Source organism: Sylvia atricapilla, chromosome 1, assembly GCF_009819655.1.
Source record: "Sylvia atricapilla isolate bSylAtr1 chromosome 1, bSylAtr1.pri, whole genome shotgun sequence".
Taxonomy (NCBI): domain Eukaryota; kingdom Metazoa; phylum Chordata; class Aves; order Passeriformes; family Sylviidae; genus Sylvia; species Sylvia atricapilla.
Genome location: NC_089140.1, coordinates 13,553,262 through 13,575,425, shown reverse-complemented (window position 1 = coordinate 13,575,425; position 22,164 = coordinate 13,553,262). Strand labels below are relative to the sequence as shown.

Below are 22,164 nucleotides of genomic sequence, written 5' to 3'. Positions count from 1 at the left end.
CACTAAGGAAATATTTATCTCTCAAACTTCTCCAAGAAGTTTCTGCATATACAGCAGCTTTAGTTCTCACACAATCAAAAAACCCACATATTTTTAAAATGTTAAAAATAAAGTCTTCAAGTTGTCCGTTTATATTGAACATGGTGCGTTGCAAGTGTAAGAGCAAACATCACATGGGAATTTCAAGAAAAACAGATTACCAATATAAGAATAAAAAATCTATCATGTATAAAAACAATCAAATGAGAATTTCATATACTCTAATGACAATAATTATCCTGATTTTTTTTTAATCTGGCTATATAAAAACCAATAATGTCCCTAAGTGTATCTTTTTTTTATTAGAAATGCAAGATTAGAGTTTTTTTCTTACCTTTCTCAATTAATATTATTATTATTCCCAATTAAAATTATTCCAAGTTGCAGTGTTAAAAATCAAATAATGCAATGCAAGTGTGGTAAGAACACTCACTGTTCAAATCTCCTGTTCCGCAGGTCTCCGTCATTAATCCTGACAATACAATCATTCTCACGGAAAAGGTTTTCTTGTTCAGCTTTTCCACCCTTCTCCAGTCGCTTCACCAGCAGCCCCAGGGTTCTGGAACATCAAGATTACAAATTATTACTATCTGAATAATTTGCAACACAGAAAATCCAGTTGATTTCATATTTTATCATGACCATTACAGAGGCTATATTTTAAACCATCTTTACCTTGAAGTAGGATAGCACAGTTTCAAATAACTTCAAGAATTACCTGATTTATTATCCCTTTTCTATAAAACAAAATGCCTAGGTGAATCAAACATGTCAAAAGTAAGAATGAACAGGCTGTGGGATGACAGCACATCCATTCTTGAAAAAGGCAAAGATTTCTGTGTAATAAAAACTCCAAGAGCCACCACACATCTGAGAAAAGACATCTTTTCTGCTAGTTAACTGAAGCTGAATAGGTTCAACCTAAAATTTAAATTTCTGAATTAGCAGAGAATGCCACAGTCTTCACTACTCCTGTGCAAGTGAAACGTGGGGTCATCTCATGTAATAAGCAGCCTGCAATGAGGGGAAGGATAGAGAATTCAATAATTTCATGTGAACCAAATGGTTTTGGTTTTAAATCTTAACATTTTTTAATAAAACAAAAAACAGGAAAATAAAAATTTAAATGCTCTTTTTTAAAATCAGAATCTTATCTTAAATTAATTAAGTGAAGACAATTTCCATTTGATAGCCTCTGTGCAATGAGTTAGTCCCCTCTGTTTCATGCTTACTCACAGTATCATCTTAAGGACATTTTTAGAGAGAAAAGGTAAACAAATATCCAACCTGAAATTATGAAAAAGGATCCTGAAGAATGCATTTCTAAGGTACTGGCAGGATAGTATTAAAAGTCAATGATGTTTCTATACCTGAACTCTCTACCCAAAGGAGAACTCATTCTTCAGGATTATTCTTGCATCATCGACAATGCACTTGATTTTTTGTTTATTTGTTTGTTTGTTGGGTTTCATTAAAGATCAGCTTTACAGTGAAACCCCACGGGATGTATCAGTGGGTCAAACTCACATCACCCAAGTCAACAGCATTACTTTTTTCAGAATTCATTTTAAGGCATGGCATAAAAAATATTTGGTCCAAATGAGCAAGAATTGCAAGACCACACATGTCTTTTAAGCAAAAACCTTTCAGTGATCACAGCACTTCCGTTCACACATATTACCTAAAAGTAAACAAGGAGCCAATGGTGCTTAAAAGAACTCATGTGCTCAAAAGTTACCTACACACTTGAGCACTTCATCAAAAGGGTCAGAAAAGCAAAATTCACTTATTTCTTCCCCTTTAAAATATTCATTTATCAATTTACTGCCTTTTTTTTTTTTTTTTTATAATACATTTATAACAGAATAGTCATACATTTTCTCCTACAAGGCAGATGAAGCAGTAGGAGAAATGATCCTAGTATTTCCATTTTGGAACCACCTAGAGACATTAAGATATGAGGTTGAAAGGATCTAAACAATGTAAACAGACTGTGAGGAGAAAAACAACATAAACCATTCTGACAGCACAAATCATCAAATGAAACTTGAGTCAGACATTTGCATGACAAAAAACTCTACAAGTCCACAACAGGGGCACACTAACTTAGTAACCAGGTTGTGCTCTATTTATTGTACTACAATTTTCTGATCATTATTAGGTTATGTAGTCACAGGAAATAAAACAAAACAAACTTTAAAATATTGATTCAATCCCTTTTTTCCTCCTGTTCACTAAAAAAATGTTGAAGGCAGTCTCAGATTCTTAAAACCAATTATAAAGAAATTATAGATGGTTTGATAGCTGCAGGAAGAACCCAACTAACAGTTATATTAACAGTAAAAAGGAAAAATACTTGTATGGCTTCACTATACTATTTTTATCAGAATTACAGTTTTGACACACAGAAAAATGATGTGTTAGAGAACAAGTTTGTGTCTTCTTCACTTGTGAGTTGATGAACTTCTTCTGAGGAGATTGTCTTTGAGCCACAAAGTGAAGCTACTGAAGAGCATAACTCTAAACAGGGAAGAGATAGGCAAAGCAAATATAAAATAGGGAATGCTACATTGAAGAGAAAACCAACAAAATTCTTAAGCAGGAAAGGAAGGAGTTGTGTCTACTCTTCCTTTTCTTTCACTTGATGCCCAACAGCTCTTTGATGCTTTGATGCAATGTGCAAAGACAATTCAGAATTTGGATGTGCATGCGATGCGTGCACAAGGGCATACACAGTAGTAACAACAGGTGTTTGGCTTATATGGTTAAATATAAAAAATATCAAAATGTCAAAACAATATCTACACAAAGTACAACAATTTAAGTTAATACAATGACAATATGTGATACAAAGTAATGTGGTTATTTCATCCCAATGTCTCCATATACTTATGATTTCAAAATAATTGCTCTATCAGTAGTTTTGACACAGCATTTTTCTTGAAATGCTGCTTTCTACTGTCTCACATTCTCAATTTATATCAAATTATTAATGCGAGATGCACCTTTATGCATGATTTGACATTTCTTAAAGTTATTCCACTTAGGCTCTCAAATCTGTAAAAATATTACTAATCCTAACCTATAGTAAAATAATGTATCTGAGAAATAAATAAACTACCAGTCAAAATTGTAAATAATCTCATTAAACAAAGGCTACAAGTTCTGCTAATGCAAGACTGCTCATTTCTAACATGGCATATGGTGCTCATGAGGATTTTGCTTTTTAACAGATCTTAGAGCTAGGTTAAGCAAGGGATATAAAGCTTAAGTCACTGAGTGCAAATTCAAGGCTGGATGAACAGACTGAGTCAAACCTGAAACCAGGCTTCTCACAGTGCCTTTTAATTTATTTCATTTTTTACATAAACAAATAGCACAAATGATCCCTTTAGACACAATTCCAGAAACAATTTCCCAAATGAGGGTTTGCATAGCAGGGAAAACTAGAACTATGGAAAATGTATGTTCTTCAAAAATTAACAAAGGCATACCAATTTCAGCAGTATTTATTCAGCATATTATGGATAGATGTAAGAATGTGACTCTAAGAAAGACTTTATGGGAATTCATGTTTGTTGTTGCAGCAACTGGAGATAAACAGAGTAGACCTGATATTGCAAATATGCAGCAACCTAAAAACAAATTGGATTTTTTTCCCTGCCATATGCCACCATCATAAATCCTGCGAAGTGGAGCTCTACTACAGCTTCAGTATTATGTTTCCTGCATTAGGAAGGAAACATTTTGAAAGCATCTAAACTCATCTGGTATAAAATACCAAAGTCAGTATATACCTTTTTTTAAAACACAACCATGTAGCATACAAATGTATGGGTATACTTGAATTTGCTTAATTTTGTCCAGTTAAAGTAAGTTAACACAGTTTCTAATATAATTTTTTCTATTACAAATCTTCTGAACTCCAACTTTTTCAAGAATTAGATTAAGTATCATGTAAACCTACGCAAAACACTCTGCAAGTCTACAGTCCTCTTGAAACAATAATTATGAATAGAAATTTAGTACCTCTGCTGTTTTAGACTAATGTTAGCTGACACGGAAACAGAAGGGAAACTGCCAAAGCACAGAGCTCAGTCTTTGTATTTGTTTTAAATACCTAATTGGGAATGTAAGCAGCTGAGATTATATTAGCATTTGCACCACTGTATTTCCACAAGGTTCATTACTCTAATTATACTATTAAAATAAACTCAGCTACATGTGTTAACATTTCAGTTCTCAGTATAAATTACAACCAATGATAAACCAGAAATAAGCAGCGAATTTTTTATTGACATCTAAATTGCCTGACTTAGCTGGGGTAGTTCGTGAAATGCAAACTCTCCACATGCCATCCAGATGTATGGAAATGATGATAATTTATCTTAATAAAAACTGACAGTTAAAGTAAAAATAAAAACTGACATTGAGCATCTAGAATATGATTTGGTCATCATGTCCCATTGTATGTACACATTGAAGTTGTTTATCTATTTACCTGCAAGCTAACTGTAGTGTAATCAAATCAGACAGAACAGAAAATAGCCAATTTAAATGTTTATGTAAAGTCACTAACATGAAAAGGCAAAAACTAGATTAAGGTACAGTAATAAGGATTGAATGAAAATCTGATGTGCAGTGGTTTCATGCTATGAAAGATCTCTGAAAAGTTCTACAAGAACATAAAAACAGTATAAAATTCCTAGATTCAGAGGTCAGAGCAGGCAAATCGGCTTTTTTGTTCAAATTAAATTATTGTGGCTACTCAATGCTAAATGGCACAAATTTACCCAATATTGGCATCACAGCACTGCTGTGGAGGCATTTAAATTTCATGCCTGGAGTCCAGAACCAATTCCCAATCCTTCGTAACCACTCCTCAGCTTTTTAGCTTGAGTAATACTTCAAATTATGCTTATAAAACTTCTTAAAGGCTGAGATCAGACAATTTGAATTCAGATACAAGAGTGAGGGAATGGTACGTTCACTCCAATGAGAATTTTTTTTCCACACATATGTTTTTGAAAGCCATGGCTACCTTTAAGACTCAATAGGCTGGAAATGCAGGAGAAGAATAAATGGAGAGCAGACAGCATGGGCCTTCTACTTGATCAAAGAGGATATGATCATTAGAGAGGCACCTTGAAGGCAATACTATGGACTCTCAGTATAGACAATGGCCAATAGATAATATTTTAGTTTTCTTTGTATCTTGAGTACAAAGGCTAAAATTTTTACAGTGACACACGAGATGAATTTATAAACTCTAGAAAATGAAGCATAATTCTAATAAATGAAAAAAAATAGAAAGTATAAAAAATTTCAAATTTCTAGATTTCTAGTGAGGTAGTTAGGGTTTGTGTATGTTTAAATGCTCACCTTCATTTGAGGTTTTTCTTTCTTTTTAACAAAACCTGTTATATTTGTCATTTAAACTGACAAAGAATTTTTTTTTCTTTCTTTTGAGACTTCCTAGTATTTTAAGACATTTAGGATACATAACAAAATATATTTTTAGCTGCAGGTTTTAGATGCATGGTTAATGATGGATTTTGTGGCATATTTCAAGGAAGAAAAGCTGGCAGAGCTGTGCACACCTGTCTGTATCAAAGTAACATGTCTGATACTTATTAGTGGATGTTCATCGTGGAGTTTTAGATTAATATCCAGATCCTTTTCAGTTCTGCTTTACTAAGTAGACGTCAGAGCAGTCTTGGGACTATGGGACTCTAACTTCTATATCATTATTCACAGATATTTCTCATGTAATCTCATGTATTCCTTGTGTCAATTGAATCTCTTTCCAAAGACAGACATGGCAAGATTTCAGAAGAGCAGCTAGGGTAGAGAGCTTGAGAAGATTTCAGAAGTAGAAGAGGCCATATAATGGCAAATAACACTATAATTACTGCTGAGCTTGCAGAGAACTTGGTGCATCCTCACTGAAACATCAACATAACATCCCACACCATCCAGGCTGCTCAAATCAGATTCTCAAGGGACTGTTTGCTCCTGTTCCTCAGCACCTAATAAGAAGGAAGGATTGGTGGTATGGCAACTTTGCACTGAGTCAGAATTTTCTTTCCTTTCATATTTTTCTCTCATTCATTTCCTCCTTTTTCCACTCTTATCTGAACACTTTGCTACTTGCCTTCTCCTCCTCCTTCATTCTACTCTCGTTTTCATGCCTCCTTTTCTGCTCAGCACTTCATCTATGCCATTGCAAAAATGTGCCAGCAGGTTTGCAAACAAAACTTTTATCCTTAAAAAATGCACAACCATAAGGTGATGAATATGTATACCCTCCTCCCTTTTGATAAGGTGAACAAAATCTGTTAACAAAATCATATGATCAAATAGGCCAATAAAAGGCAGATACATTTCTAGAGGCAAAACCAGAAGGATAACAAGGAAACATATACACAGAATAAAGTTTCACCATGTCTTTAGAAATCAATAGTATTTTTCCCAGAGAAATACAGTTTTTTCATTTAAAAAAAGTCTCAGTTTTACTGGGAACAGAAATAATTTGTAGCATTTATACAGATGAGGCAGAGACCTTTACAGATTTTGCTCAAGATCAAAAGCCAGTAATTTAAAACATTCTTATTCCAAACCCTAAAATGACCATGAAAAAGACAAATATTTTCTCAATATTAGTAGAGAACAGAGTTATGGCACATAATTTTTAGAATTTTGGAGTGTTTTCTTAGGGAGGGATTTTCTGGTGTGAAAATTTTGGTGGGATAAGGCCCTTGCTTATTGCATAGGGGAAGAAAGGTGAATTGCATAACATGTTTTTACAATTTTTCAAGTTATTGATTTAATAACCATTGCTTATTGAGTAACATTCTTAAAAGCAAAAGAAAAGAACTACAAAAAAAGTAATTGAAAGCACAGCATAACTGGAATTGAACAGGAGGCAAATATAAAACAACTATGGGACAGTGGACTAACCTATATGACACATGAAATCTTTTCTTTCTGGACATCCCTCAAAGTCTTTACTCAAGTCCTGTGTTTGGTTTTCTGTAATTAGGTTTCTAGTAAGCAAATTCCCTGGTCATGTTGGTAGCAGGGAGCTGTAGGTTGATTGTAGCAGGGAGAATTATTTTTTGCAGCCAGGGGAGGAACAAAGAGCAGCCATGTGCTACAGTGAGAAATAAGTAGGAAGCAGAAGATCCCTGCCATGCATCTGCTCTCCCTCTGAATCTAGCAAAAGGAGAAGCACGTGTTTCTTATCTGCTCAAAAGAAGTGGGAAACCAGGAGGAAGGAAAAAAATTAACCAATCCCCACCAATTGCTTCCAACCTGAACCTGGGTTTTTTTCCTTTCCCTGTCCACACTGGAGGCAGCTGGAGAAAAATGTATTTATGCTACCTGAAGGCATGCAGAGGTGTGGGTATGCAGACAGTAAAGCAGCAGAACAACACAAGCACTTATTATCAATCCCAAGCAATGAATTCTGCTTTTCCTTCATTAGAACACACAGAGAATGTTAGAAAACTTTTGGAAATATTCTAGATCCTCCCCAACTCTGCTCCTCTATGTGTTAAAGACACAAGACCAAGTGTCTCCCCTCTTCAGTAGATTATTTTGTGGAGGGTTGAAAAAACTCAGCAACTACACATATGGTCCATTTTTCAATGAAGTGAGTTCTAGTATTATGAAGAAAAAGAACATACATTTTAATATAAAAACTCTTTCCCTTGGAACATAATTTGCTTTTTCAGTATGGCCTGATTTGAAACATCTATACTTAAAATTAGTTTTCCTGTAGTAAAGCTTTATCACATAATTTTGCATTACATAGTTAAATTTCTTTTTTAAAAATTATGTATTTTATTTCTGTGTTTATAGCTTTTTTCTTTAACATGGTCTCATTATGTATGAACAGTTTAAGCTTTGACTCAGACTTGACAACCACATTAACAGGCTGGAAGCGAATTTTACTCTAGTTAAAATTCTTATTCAAAATGTCAAAATATATATTTTAACATCAGTTCTATTAAACACGTACTTAGTAGGCAGTTGACATTCTTAAACCAGTCTTTTCCTTGGCCTTCACACTGTCGAAATCCCAGATAAGTATGAGAAAATTTCAACCATTTCTAACTCTATTGGATTTGCCTCTGAGTTATGTCTGAAGTACTGTTCACTCATGCCCTTTCCATCCTCACACTGAATTTACTGAATTTCAGATTATGAAGAGAAGAATTCACCACTTAACAGAAGTTTGCTCTTAATACTTGTAGTTCCTAGAAAAAGTAGCTTTAAAGTAAAAAAAAATTACATTTTCTCATAATACATGTCAGTATGACTATGAAGGCAGTGGGTTTTAAGTAACAACTGCAAATAAAGCTCTTATACTGTTTAAAATCCCATGAAGATATTTGGTATAGGAGGAAAAAATACCCCAAATGCCCTAGTATTTCTGAAAATAGCATATTAATATTTGAGAGATACACTTGTAAAGCAAGTTAGTTTTGTTATTTTGTTAGTTTTTAATGATAAAACTGAAATGGCTACTGGGACAACAGACAGAGAACATAACACCCATTTTAATCTGGAAATATTACTTTTAAAATATATATATACATACTTGTTCCCCTTTCCTTAAAGAGAGAAAATACAGTGCGTACTTAGAATATGCAACACCAAAATAAAATTTGCATGTATTGCTGAAAACTTACCATTTTTCAAGCTACTTAAAAGTTTCAAATCCACCACTAATTAATACAAAAATTTAGCTTTTTTTCTGATATTTTCATAATGACTCTAAACACTAAAACTCTACATTAGCAAAGTAAGAATTAGAGATTATGTATTCAGTTTGCTAATAACATCTCCCACATTGTATTTTTAATGTACCCTACTTTTTTTTTTTTTTTTTCAAACCATCAAACTTCAGGAGCTTCAGCTTGTAAAACAGGTTCACTTTTCCCCAAATCAGAATATTTCAACTGGTTTTACTACTTCATTTTAACCCCAAGAGATGGGACAACATGAAATTTTGAAGGTGTGAGGATTGTTTTCTCCCCTACTCTTAACAAGCAAAAGCCTCTTGGACACTTCTGGTTTAGACTCCTGCTGTTATCTGGAAATTCGTGGCTTTAAATAACACATTTCAGCAGGGAAATGTTGCACTAATATCCACCTGAATTAGGGCAGAAATTTATAAATTTTAGGAGTCCAAAAGGAAATGTCCTTGTCCTTCACCTTCCCCTGAGATTAGAACATCCAGTCCTAACTCCTTCTAAGGAGAGCCTTTGAACTACAGGGTCCATTCCAAGCACAGAGTCAGGAAACTTGCATTTCTTCCTTTTTTCACTAGTGAGACTGCCCCTTTAAAAAACAGACAGCATTCTACAGAGGGCAAAGGCCCACAATATGAAAATTAGCACAACCGAGATAAAGCACAGCAAATTACAATGCAAATAAAATCCTACACGATACGTTACCTTCCGCCTCGGGCACTGAAAGGCACTACATGGATCCCCAAAGGCCCGCCGTCATTGGAGACTTCTACCAGCTTTACCATATCACTGTGAGACAATGACGAATGAGGGAATATGAACATGAACTGTGGAGGAACCAAAAAACCCCACACAAACACACACACAACAACAAAACCGCTCCAGAAACCGAGTCATGGTGATGAAAGCATTGTTGAATATTACGTACCTGAAGATTAATCTGATGGCATGAAAGGAGATCAATCATCAAAAATAGTTCAATTAATAGAACCACGAGAAATCAAAGAATTTTTTTTTAATTTAGCTAAATACATAAAAATAGGTTTCATCATCATCACTGCATGCATACTGCTTTATTTCTTTCTTATCCTAAAGTTAAACTGAACATTGAGCAGAAATACCTTAAATGCCACACACAATTTTTCCTCAGAAACCTAAAAGCTCATCAAAGCACTAGCATACTTTACTTTTTTATCTTAGAGTCGATGCTAAATTTTAACATTAGCTTTCCCATAATTACCTCATAATCAAATGAGAATTATTAAATTTTTAATTGGCTAAATCCTTCCAGTTTTAAAACACATTAATCTGTTTTATTGTAATTCCATTTCTTTTACTGGAAGATTCCTGCACCTCCTTACTAAGCAAAGTTTCCAAAGTAAGATTTAACTGTAACATTCAAAACCAACCAGACGTCCCCTGAAGCAACCATGCATCTAGTTTTCAATTATAATTTCTGCTGTAGTGAGGAAAAAAGCAGAAGAAAATACAGGTTCAGAAAGAGACATGCAAAAACTGTAGAAATAGATTTAGACAAAATCTATTAATGCGTTTGAAACATGCTCACATCTGGAAAGGTGGAATATAGCCCATGAAGCAAAACGAGCCATAAATACACAAATGAGAAAATAATACACTAAGACCAAACCTCTCAGTAAAACTGGAAGTGAGAGATCTGAACAGAAGCCACAATCTAAATTTGTGGCTTATGCCTCTCTCTGGTATTACATACTTTTTCCATATTTCCTGGCACTATATATATATACACACAAATCATTGAAAAGCTTGTTCCTCATAAGAATACAAATAAAATTTAATCTCAAAATGGAGCAAAGAGCAAGACAAATGCCCTGTGATAGCAGTAAAAGATTTCCTATTTCCTTCAATAAGCTCTTGATCATATGGTGGCCCATCATGAAAGCTTGCAGCTCTCAATCTGTAATTTGACAATAACCAGACCACATATGGTTGGGAAGTCAACACAAATCCTGGGTTACAGTTTGGTTTACATTTCTTTTACATTAAATTTATTAAATATATTTTAAGGTAGCCTTTACATTTGCTGTACGCCTCTATTGGTATCTGAATTTTTATCTTGATATTTAAGCAACATGAACGGAAGGTCTCTATCCTTATGGTCACTGTTAGCTCACGAAAGCAGTGCAAGAACAGGAGAGCTGAGAGATTTCATTTAAAAACATGTTATTCTTCAGACATGGCCCAGTGTTTTAAGACTGAGATCAATCCAGCATTTCATACTGTTCCATGTGCAGTTTCTGTATAGGCTGACTTCATTTCCTACTCACTGTATTTTAATGCTAAGTTTCCATTAACTAGTGTGCAAAGCAGCTCTCAGGATTCAAGTAACTCCTCCAGCCTCCAAAAGGAACTCTAAAAGACATCACTTGCTATTGGTGGGACTGTGATTCTCTATGAGCTACTTTTTCCTGACCTTGCTATTAGCTTAGAAGAAAATTAAGAGCTAAGAAAGAGAGCAAGTGAGAATCTGTGTAACGCACCTGGAACTGCATTAATGGAAACACAGCTTAAATTTAAAAACAAAACAAAACAAAACAACAATACTTATTTGCCATATCTAGCGTACACCATTTAGCTTGTTCTAGTGCTTGAGTCAGTGATTATTCATTTGTTCAAAATGCACATTTAACATCTTTGGACTAATTTTTCTTATACTTTTTCTTTAAAGAAATATAAAATTCTATCCCAAATTCAAATGTTAAATTCTGTAAAACAGAAAACAAGAGGAAATGATCTCTTCCTAAGAAAGATTCTTTCAATCTGGCTTCCTGGTTTTCTCAGAAATTTGGGCCAACTGCTTCAAACAAACATGCAAAGAAGTATGAGATCAAAACAAAACGTAAGTGAAGTAGCATATGATGAGAAGTCAATAAGTTACTTAAAAGCAACACCAGGAAGCATTACATTTGACAGAAGTTCTGCAAATTCTATTTAGGAAACAGCATTTGGAATTTACAATGTAACAGATTTTGTAAATGGAACTGAGTAAAATGCACGTTCTATTTCCTAATAGATGTCACCATGATCTTTATCTAACATTTAAACCCCCTGTCCCTAATTCATAATTTAATTAGAAAATAACGGGAGCAGAAGATTTAATTTTATTTAAAATTTAGCTTAATAAATTTAAAATATTTAATTTAAGGCTAGAAAGGATATTTTCTCATTAATTCCTCAACAAGGTATGGATCAGTTTTTTTCAATGAAATACAAAAAGTTAAGTTTGCTGTATCTTTGGATGACATAAAATATCATTCGCTGATTGTATTTGTAAATCAGGTGGAGCTAACAAAACACCAATTTTGATCCATTTGCTAAGTATGAAGTTTTTGACCACACAGCTTGTTACCCTGACATAATCTTCCTAGAGACTCTGAACTAGTGATTGGAATTAAGATTTTCCCTTTTGAAATTCTTGCCTGTTGATCTATTTGTACTAGCACTGACCCTATTCCTTCTGTCATTTTCAAAGTTCCATCAAATAAGCATCTTCTTTGAGGCAGAAAATCTACTGTAGCATCAGCCCTTACAAATGTCAAGTTTCCAATGCTCATCTTTAACACAAGCTTTTTACAGTGTTTAAAATCTGTCTTTAAAAGGTCCATTGTTTAAAACCAAAATGACACATGACCTAAAAAAAGACTGTCCCACTTTCTCAAGAGCAGTATCACCCATATTATTCTGAGTACTTCCCTAGTCTGTGTTCAATCTTAAGACTCATTAAGGCAATATGTTCTGCCAGTAACTTACTCCAGGGAAAAATTGGTAGCATTCTCCAAACCAGTGTCTGCATGTCCAACAGGCTCAACTCTGCTGTTGTCCTCCTCTGTCCGATCTTCATCCTAGATGTTTAAAAAAAATTAATTATTTAAACCTACATTTAATTTTATTAACTCATTTTAATGATATTTTATCATTCTCAGATTATTTGGGTTACGACACGTGCAGTGGAAATGTTATGCTTCCACAACTACAAAAAATCTTTCCTTTTCTGTCTGAAACTGTTCTAAATTGGTTTTTGTCACTTCATGCAATGATATTTATAGTTTGGCCAGTGTTATATCATAATTTTTCTAAAGCTGAAGCTATCACAGTCAGCATTTTTTTAAAAGGTTGACAAGCAAAAGCACAAAATCAGCTGATGGTCAGCAGTGTTTGGGAAAACTCCTCCCAGGCTCTCCCTGGGCAGGTTACTGGGGGCTTGACTGAGCACACAAGGCAGATCACTGAGGCTCATTTGCAATGACCTAAAAACAGTATCGGAAAATGCAGCTTCTGTAATTCTGTAAAGTACCAAGAGCTTTTTAAACATTTTATCATGGCCTTTATTAATAGCTTGCCAGAGAAGGCTGACATCAAAGAACTACATGAGGCTCTAATGCTAACCAATTGATTTTATTTTTAATTTCACCTTCCAAAAAGTACATACATTATTCACCAAACATATAACTTTAATGTCAAAATTGTGAATGCTGTACTTCCAAGCTTAGATTACGGTAACTCAAGGACTTCCAGTAAGAAGCTCTAAACCCATTCTTATGTGTATGTTAACTACTGGAATATTATACTTTTAAATACCCATGTAATCAAACAGAAAATATTACAGAGTGTGAACACTGGGTTTCAAACACAGATTCTAGAGCCAGAGCCATCAGGTCAGTGAAATAATTCATGACAGGTCATGAGTTTAGCACAGAGAGTCTGACAACTTATTAAAGTATTGAAGAGATGTTAAAAGCAGGCAGAGACAGTTGGTAACGTCCAGTTGAGATTTCCACAGGGAATCTACAAAAGCAGGAGGCTGGATGCGTCAGGCTTCCATGGGATGTGAATATGCCTTGTGCATCTGGAAATCAGCATGCTTTGTGAGCCCAAGCTACTTGGAAGATTGATGATCCTGTTTCTCCAGAGGTGTTAATGCACCTCGTCATCATCTCTCTCTGTTAAGCACAAGGCAAGTAATACATTTTAAAGGTTAGCCAGCATCTTGAACCTGCCTAGAACTGTATATCTACTGATTTCAGTTGAAGTTCTATATGTACCACTGAATAAAGTTTAAAATTAAAATTAAATAATCAAATCTCCATGCCAATACTAAAGTCACATGCAAAGAAATTTATAAAGAAAAATCAGAATGCTTAGAGTTGTTTTATACTGAAATGAGGCATTCCACACCTTGTTCCATACAGCATCTTGCAAATTACTGTTGCCATGGGTTTCCTGGTTTGGAGTTAGGGACACTGCTGATTGTAGAAAACTATGTATTTTTATTGCACTGAAGCTATTAATAGCCTAAAGAGATCTCTTTTCATCAGGGTTGCTGATGAAACCCAATTTTGAATCTCACTTATGACAAAAGGTCATCATAGATAAACGTGACTTTGTTAATACTATGTTTTTTGGCAATTTTTCATGTGTGTTTTTTCCAAGCAAACATGCAAGATATATATAAATATATATATGGAAGAAGAGATTGAAATAACAACCTCTCTATTTGTAGATATGCCTCTGCCAAAAAATAAATGTCTGGCTTTACGCTGTGTCATTTTAGAAGACATCTACATATGTGCAATGTAAGCATCATTCATTTAGTAACACTTGGGTCCTACACTTCATCACTTTTTCGCCCCAAAAGCTTTTTTCTAGACTACTTTAAGTCTGTAAACAAAGCTCCCCTCACCCCACTCAGTGTTTGCAGCACAGAGTCCTCTGGGCATGCTCTTGATAGACCTGCTTTTTAAGTGCCCTCCTGGGACACAGCCCCCTGTGCAATGCTTGAGCTAAGTCCTTGTACAAACCCTTCTTTCCACCCTTCCCAGCCCTGAGAACATCTTTGCTCTTGTTCCCATCATACCTAGGCCTCTCCACTTGTTGGACATTCTGTTTCTTTTCTTGCTGTCCCACCTGGTGGTCCAGAGGTTTTTCCTGCCAAGGAGAGGAGTATCCCTCTGTCTGACCTCGAGTGCAGCCAAGCTCAAAGCAAACAGCCAACTCAGCTGCCTCCTGCCTCTATGCACCTTTCAATATTGGGGTATAACAAATCAGAAACTGCAAATCAACAGCTACGTAAAACAGATGCTATCTGGCACCATCACATCTCCATTTTGTGCCTTTTGTTTCAGGAATCATAAACACGGCAAGTTTTGGAACCACACTGGCTGTCAGTTATCCAAGCAATTAGGAAACAGCATTTCCCACACGCCTCTGTCTGGCTTTTCCTGGACAGCAGACAGATCTGCATCAGAAACATGCATGTGCCCATAAATAGGTGCTTAGAGGAGAAATCATAATCCTAATGAAAGTCCTACTGCCATGATCAACAGATGTACGATGTACCCTCTTAAAAATCTTTAATATTACAGTAATCAGACTCTCTTTTCTTCTCAAAATAACACAGATTTTGATTTACATTGAAGTGAACAGGGAGAAAAATTGGACACCTGCAGAGGGATTTGACTTAAAATTCTGATTTACTATGAAAAGTAACTAACTAGCTGTGAAAATCTTTGCATGAAGCAATTATTTCTTCATTTGGAAAGCAGTTTTCTTCTGAAAGGCAAATTCGACCTGGATGAGGTAAACAAGGGAAAGGACATTTAACAGAGCAAGACAGTTTCTGTGAACCCACATGGATATTACTACAGATATTTCTCAGAAATACCTGATTTGAGCAAGCTCCCAAAAGTGCAAAGTTTCTTTCCTCTGTATAAAAACACTGATATCTGCTATATCAAAAGATACAGTTTTTAATGTACAGCTACTAAAGACAGAATGTGGATTTTTTGCAAAATTGAAATAAGAGTAATTAAATGATCCTTTCATCTATTACAGTACAGAGGAAAAATTAAAGCATCTCTTCCAATATACTCCTCCATATCTTGATGTGCTCAGTGTAAAATTTCCCACTGTTTGAAAAATGAAAAGAAAACATTATTTTTCTAAGTTCTGTAATAAAATTAATGACTCAAAAACTGAAAAATTATCTTAACTGCTCAAAATGGACTATTAGTGCTAAAAGTTATACCTATAAAAAGGTCCATTTCACAGTTCACCTGCACAGTGGTAATGAAATACATATGAGAAGTTGCAAATTGAGTTTTTATTTTTGAAGACTATCTCTCTATCACCACTTAGGATTACAAAATCTGCAGAGCTAAGGAATATCAGCAATATTCTTGCCAACAGAATCTTATCCAATATATATGAACCCAAACAGTTCTTTTAATTACATTTTCTCAGAGAATTTCTGAATGAAATCTGCCTAGTATAATTTCCAAAGCTCAAAAGCATGCTTTCCCTGTCTTACTGGAAATTTTCATGTCCTTTATCAAAATATCAATTCCTGCCACCAATTAATCCACAACTTCATCTTCAAAGAAACACTTTCCCACTCATCTCTGCTGTTCCATACAGTTCTCATGAACTCTCCAAAACAGAAGCAGAACTTCACATTCCCTTGTCTTTTGAAAAATTTCTAAAGAAAACTCAATAGCAGTCATGGAGTCTGAATATTAAATGCCTACACGTTTCATTTGTGCAGCCTTTGTTTCTAGGTGCCTGCTCTGAGAAAGTGAGGATCACAATCTGCTTAAGGCAGACACAATGGAAGAGGGGCTTGGAAGGCTGTAAGGGTTTTATATAAATCCATACTCTCTGAACACTTAACCCCATCTCTCAAATTCAAGAGCAACATCTCCATTCTACTAGTAACTGTGGAAAAAAAATGGAAGTAAAGGTGTTTGGCTTAGGTGGTTTAGTTGGGTTTTTTTCAGTTCAGGGAGTATAATAATTAATTCATTATTGTGTAGAAAGTGGTATTTTAGTGATAACGCCTGTATAAAAGAGAGCAAACTCTGCTTTCAAATTACTTGAGCACTCCTTGGCAAAGTCTGCTCCACTGACCACCAGTACACCTATAATGTAAATAGCAACTATCGAGTGCATTGAATCACTTCAGCTGGAAGAATTCTCTAAGATCATCAAGTCCAACCATTAACCAGGCACTGCCAGTCTGCACTATACGTGCTCCAAGATGAAAATACTGATTTTGGAAACAGATTTAGATACACTGAAATGCATCTGCACAAGGGCAGGATAGAAAGCTCTGTCTAGGCCCCCTTTACAGTTTTTGTGCATTTTCCCAACTCCTTAAGAAGCTGGCAAGATGAGCCAGATAACGATTAGGAAATCAGATAATGATTAGGAAAGCACTGATATGTCACTATTGCTGTAGTAATCATCTTTACAAAATAATTTCTGTAAGTAAGTTTTCTTAGGAATTATTGCTTTCATCACACTCATCCAAAGGAAATATGATGTCAATACTGTTTGCATATTTTAAGATTATAAAAGGACCACTTGCAGGTACATAAAGCTGTTTGCCTGCTGAGCTGGCAGTATGCAAGAAGCCAGACCTTTCTGCAAGTTTTGCAATGCCCAGACTTCCATGAAATGATAAGCAAAGAGAGAAGTTTTTTTCTTGGCATTTTGAAATTCCTCCTATTTCCTCCTTCAAGGATGTGACTGATTTAAACTTCAGATATTACTGAGCTGCTGTAATGCTGATAAACTCTGATAAAATTATTTCTGTATCTTGTATTAATATCATATATGAATATGGTATTCAGTCAGCTCAGTCCCTCAGTAGTGGCTCTGTGGCCTGAGGACTGGCTGGAAACAGCATCACCTCAGTGAGCAGCACAGTGAGATTCACTTTCCCAGGGAGCATCAGACACTGGATTGTTCATTTTCTACCACTTAATTGTTTTAAATTCTAGCATAGTGAGTGTAAGTCCTGTAAATACCAAACTGAAAGGATCCAATACCCAACAGGTGCATTAGATTTTACTGCAGAAAGGGACAGATTATCAATAATGACAAGCTCCTGACAATATTTTTTTTCTTCTGCCAAGACACAAATAAAATAAAGCTTTTGCTATTAAAATATGCCCTTCCCCTCATATCTCCCCTTTTAGTCTCTTGCACTTCTCTGTAATGATTATGGAAGAAGAGACATATTCGCTATTAGTCTCCTGGCAGCTGTGCTTCATAAATGTTTGTTTGGTTCTTGCAACATAAAGTAGGTTGTCTCTCTCTTTGTATGATCACACTTGATGGGAAACAGCTCCTAAGGGACCTATTTTCCTGTGCCTTAACTAGCACAAATACAGCAGCATCAGGCTTTTGTGCTAATGTTCTCACTTTTTGATTAACCGGCCAAATCTCCAGAGAATGGCAATTTTCAATCAAATCTGAAGAGCAGTTACAAACACGACATGAGGAAAACCCAAAAAATATTGAATACAAAAAAGAGGCTATGTTCCCTCTTGAATATACATATATATGCACAAATAATTAGGTGAGAGTTTTGTGTAATTCACAACAGCCCCGTACTTGGTGTACTGCTGTTATCAGTAATCGAGGGAGAAACCTTACACTAAATCATCATCCACTTAAACACAAAAAAAAAAGCTTCCAAAAATTATTTAATCTTATGTGTGTGTGTGTATATATATACAAGTTAATATTCACTTTACATCTCAATAATCCCTATGTTACTAACATCCTTCTGCAGGATGGTCACTCTGCAATTGGAAATGACAATATTCACACCGTTTTTATATGCTTCACTACTCTAAAATGAAATTTGCCTTGCTCAGTCAAATCAGTGAATAGATATCATATAGACATAGAGGAGTGCAGAATGGAAGGGATTTCTCAGGTCTCTGATGAATATCAAATTCATTCCCTGCTATCACAGGCAATCATCTCTTATTTCCCATTTATTAAACTGATCAAGCTGAGCCTTAAGCCTGGTTGGCTTCACAATGGCACTATTTCTGTTTTGAAGTGCCTTAAAAGGAAATGTTTTTACAGATTTAAAGAGAGATTAATTTGATTTCCTGTTGTCCAAAAAGCAGAATACCAGAGAGCCAATAAATATAATTTGATACAACCTTCCTTTGGCAAACGTATGTGACAATTCATTCAATTTTGAATAACTAGCAGTTTTTCATTCATGATGACTTCTTAAAACACATATTAAAAACCTGGCAATACTAATTACAGCTGAACAAGTGCTATGGTATCCCATTTATTTTGTAGTGTGTATCAAATCAGAGCTTCACTGAAGTCTGTGGCCTTTAGGGGCTCAACAACCTGTGAGGCATCACTGAAAGGACACACATGTTCTGTAATGATTTGGTGCCACACACCTCTATCACACTGCAAGCCAGGCTGGTGGCAGGAGCACAACACAAATACTGCTCGACCATGTAGCAGAGCTTCCACTAAAAAAGACTTTTACAAGATTATGCTGCAGTTAATTCTTTTTACAGGAGGCATTGCAGACAGTCCCGAAAAGTATGAGAGCCTTCTAAGAGTTTTAGTAGGTTAGGCAAAAGGTTTTCCTGCTAGTGAATTTAACTTGAGACATTTCACTGCTTCTTCCTCTTCACAATAAAGAAAATCTTGGGTCTGTCCTTACAGTGGTAGCTTATCAACAAACAGCAATAAGTGCATTAAAAGTCAAAGGTTTTTTGTTGTTGATCGAATATGCTTCTTAATTCATGCATCTGAATAGTCTCTGCCTACCGGCAGAGAAAAGAATGTTGAGGAAAAGAGAAAAAATGATTAGCCAAAAATGGCAAACACCCATGCAACTTGGCAATCACAAACAAGGAAAACAGCACCAAATGGGATATGACAGGAAAAAGCCCACCAGTAATATATAAAGCACCACCGATCCTCAAGCATTTCGCAATGTGCATTGTAATGGTATTTCACAGACTCTATTTGCTGTTTGACTGAAAACTACAGGGTTTGTTTTCCCCACACTGAGGTCATCCCACTCTGGATTGTTTCAGCGACTTCTCCAGGACCACTGACAGTCCAGGGTGCGAGGCAGAGAGAAGAGATGTGCTGCAAAGTGATAGCTACCAGAACAAATCCATACATCTAGGTCCCTCTGCAGATGGCAAGTATCAAGTGGATAATAAAAATATGTAGCTGTTCCCACCAGATCATATTTAGGAGACATTTTAAAGAAGACTCAAGTATTACTGGAACACAAAACTATTATTGCATCATTTTGCAACATCTCCAAGTTCACATATAATATGCACCACTTTAACACTCATAGCACATTTAAAAAAATTGCAATGATGATAAAATACTGCCCTAAGTTTCTGTTCACTGGCAACTGGGTAAAGTGTTGCCAAATTGAACTTTAAAAAATACCTTGATGATATATTTACTGTATTAAAGAGAGACTTAAAATGTAGACAATATTGGGTCCTTTCTAATTTCCTACACTGACTTGCTAAAGGATAGGGGCAAAAAATCACTCAAAAGCACATTTCCTTATTAACATGTTGGGGATAATACTACATGTTTGCAAAGGCAAATATATGATTCTTGGATGTGACACTTCAAAAAACAGAAATATTAAAATGGATCTCCAATGTCTCAGCAGCAGCTTAGGATGCTAAGCCACAAAATGCTTCTTGCTCAAAGATACCAGATGTGCTTCATCTCTTCCTTTTCTTAGCACCTTGTAACACCTGCAGTGCACAACCTATTTTTTAAACACCTTATTAGATGCCAAGTATATGAAGAACTACAAAACTCAAGGCATTTCATCACATAATGAATTTGTCAGACAGTTCACTTACAGAGCAACCTGTAAGTAAAACCAACCACAGCTAACAAGAATAGCCAGAAAAAATTTGGCAGGATCAGACAAGGCTTCCCAGCCCTTATACTGCTGCCTGCTGGGGAGTCCACTAAAATTAATCTTTAAAACCAAATGTAATGATAAAATCAACCAAAATATTAGATGCAACAATAAAGCACTAACCTCTCATGTGCTACTTATTTGAAATATATAAAACATGGATTGACACACATTTAATATTAAGTGAAGCATCCAAAGAGCTTTTTGAAGATCTGATCAATAAATTATAGACGTGTCCATTGTATTACAAAGAGAAGTAACTCCCTCATAGACCCATGTACAACTATAACAAATTACCTCAATTTGACTCTTGCCTTAAAAATGGGTTCATTTTGTCTAACTGCCTAGTTAACAGTATTTATCCCACTTTCTGTTTTTCCTGAGGATTCAAAATATATCTGTTTCCCAGGTGTAAGTCTGCTCTCTGTTCATTTTAAATAAGGCTTATCTACAAAATATTTCCATGTTCAAATCTCTGAAATTTTATACTCTTCTCATATGATTAACAGACTGACATACAGACCACCAAGATCTGCCAGTGCAAAACAAATATTAGGGCTCATATTAAATACAGATTCAAAGTCTTACTTAGAGGTCAGAATGATGGGAAATATCTTAAAAGGAAATAGTTATCAGCTTTACTTGAAACAAGGCTACAATTATAGGTCAATGTATAATCAAATTCCCCTGCAAAGTTCAGCCCAAAGGCCAGGCCTGGTTATCATCTACCTTGTATAATGCAGGAATTACCTCAATTACAGAGACATCCCCACATGGTGAACCAACCTAAGTGTAGCATTTGGCATGTAATAAACACACTCTTGCTGTGTTTTGTATACGAGGCATATACAATTTATTTTCCCTTTCATCAGGGTAAGTGATACACACACTGCTCCTATAGAGCACTCCTTGCAAACTCTGCACACAGAAAGGAAACTGCCCCTGCTTTGGTGGAAGGTGCTTCACTTGAATTTTTTCATAAAAGAGGTGACTTTTACAAAATAAAGTCTAATTTTCTTTTGTAAGTTGAGTTTTTCCAACTCCACAATGCGAAGTAATACAATTCTGGGATTTCAGTACCAGAAACATTCATTTGATATGGAGAGGTTGATGTTTATGGAATTTTAAAAAAACCCACAATATACTCGTAACATGGATTGTTACTATGGCATCTAGGAAATAAATATATACACATATAGATAGATATAGATAAATATGCTTCTAAATAGACATATGTATTTAGAAGGCCGCCACAACAACAAAGACATTATTTTGTTCTTAAGGCAGGAAAAAAACAGATTACAAACAACTACAACTACATCGTGCTTGTTTCTTTCTGTTGAGTACTCTAAAGTAGGTCAACATAGGCACATCCATTAGTTCTCCTATAAATAGATCCACACAGAATTCACCTGCTTGTAACTAATGTAGAGCAACAGAATTTTAAATACTTTTCCCTTTAATCTGACAAGTTAGTTTATCCTGTATATAGACACCAGGAAAAAAAAAAGTCATTAAGTCCTGCGTGGTTTTTGAAGGCCAAAAAAAATGACAATGGAAACGTGAAATTGGGACACACTTTCCCTGCAGAAA

General features: G+C 35.3%; 1 protein-coding gene across 7 annotated transcripts in view; it reads right to left on the bottom strand.

Moving 5' to 3' along the window:
* PARD3 (par-3 family cell polarity regulator) overlaps positions 1-22,164 on the bottom strand; it is a 525,862-nt gene that overhangs the window by 285,030 nt on the left and 218,668 nt on the right. For all 7 annotated transcript variants that reach the window (XM_066315111.1, XM_066315121.1, XM_066315129.1 and 4 more), the window contains exons 6-8: positions 12,588-12,679; positions 9,504-9,587; positions 473-598 (exon numbers count right to left, since the gene is read on the bottom strand). In XM_066315111.1, coding sequence (XP_066171208.1) covers positions 473-598; positions 9,504-9,587; positions 12,588-12,679 — 302 coding nt within the window. The remainder of the gene's footprint in view (positions 1-472; positions 599-9,503; positions 9,588-12,587; positions 12,680-22,164) is intronic.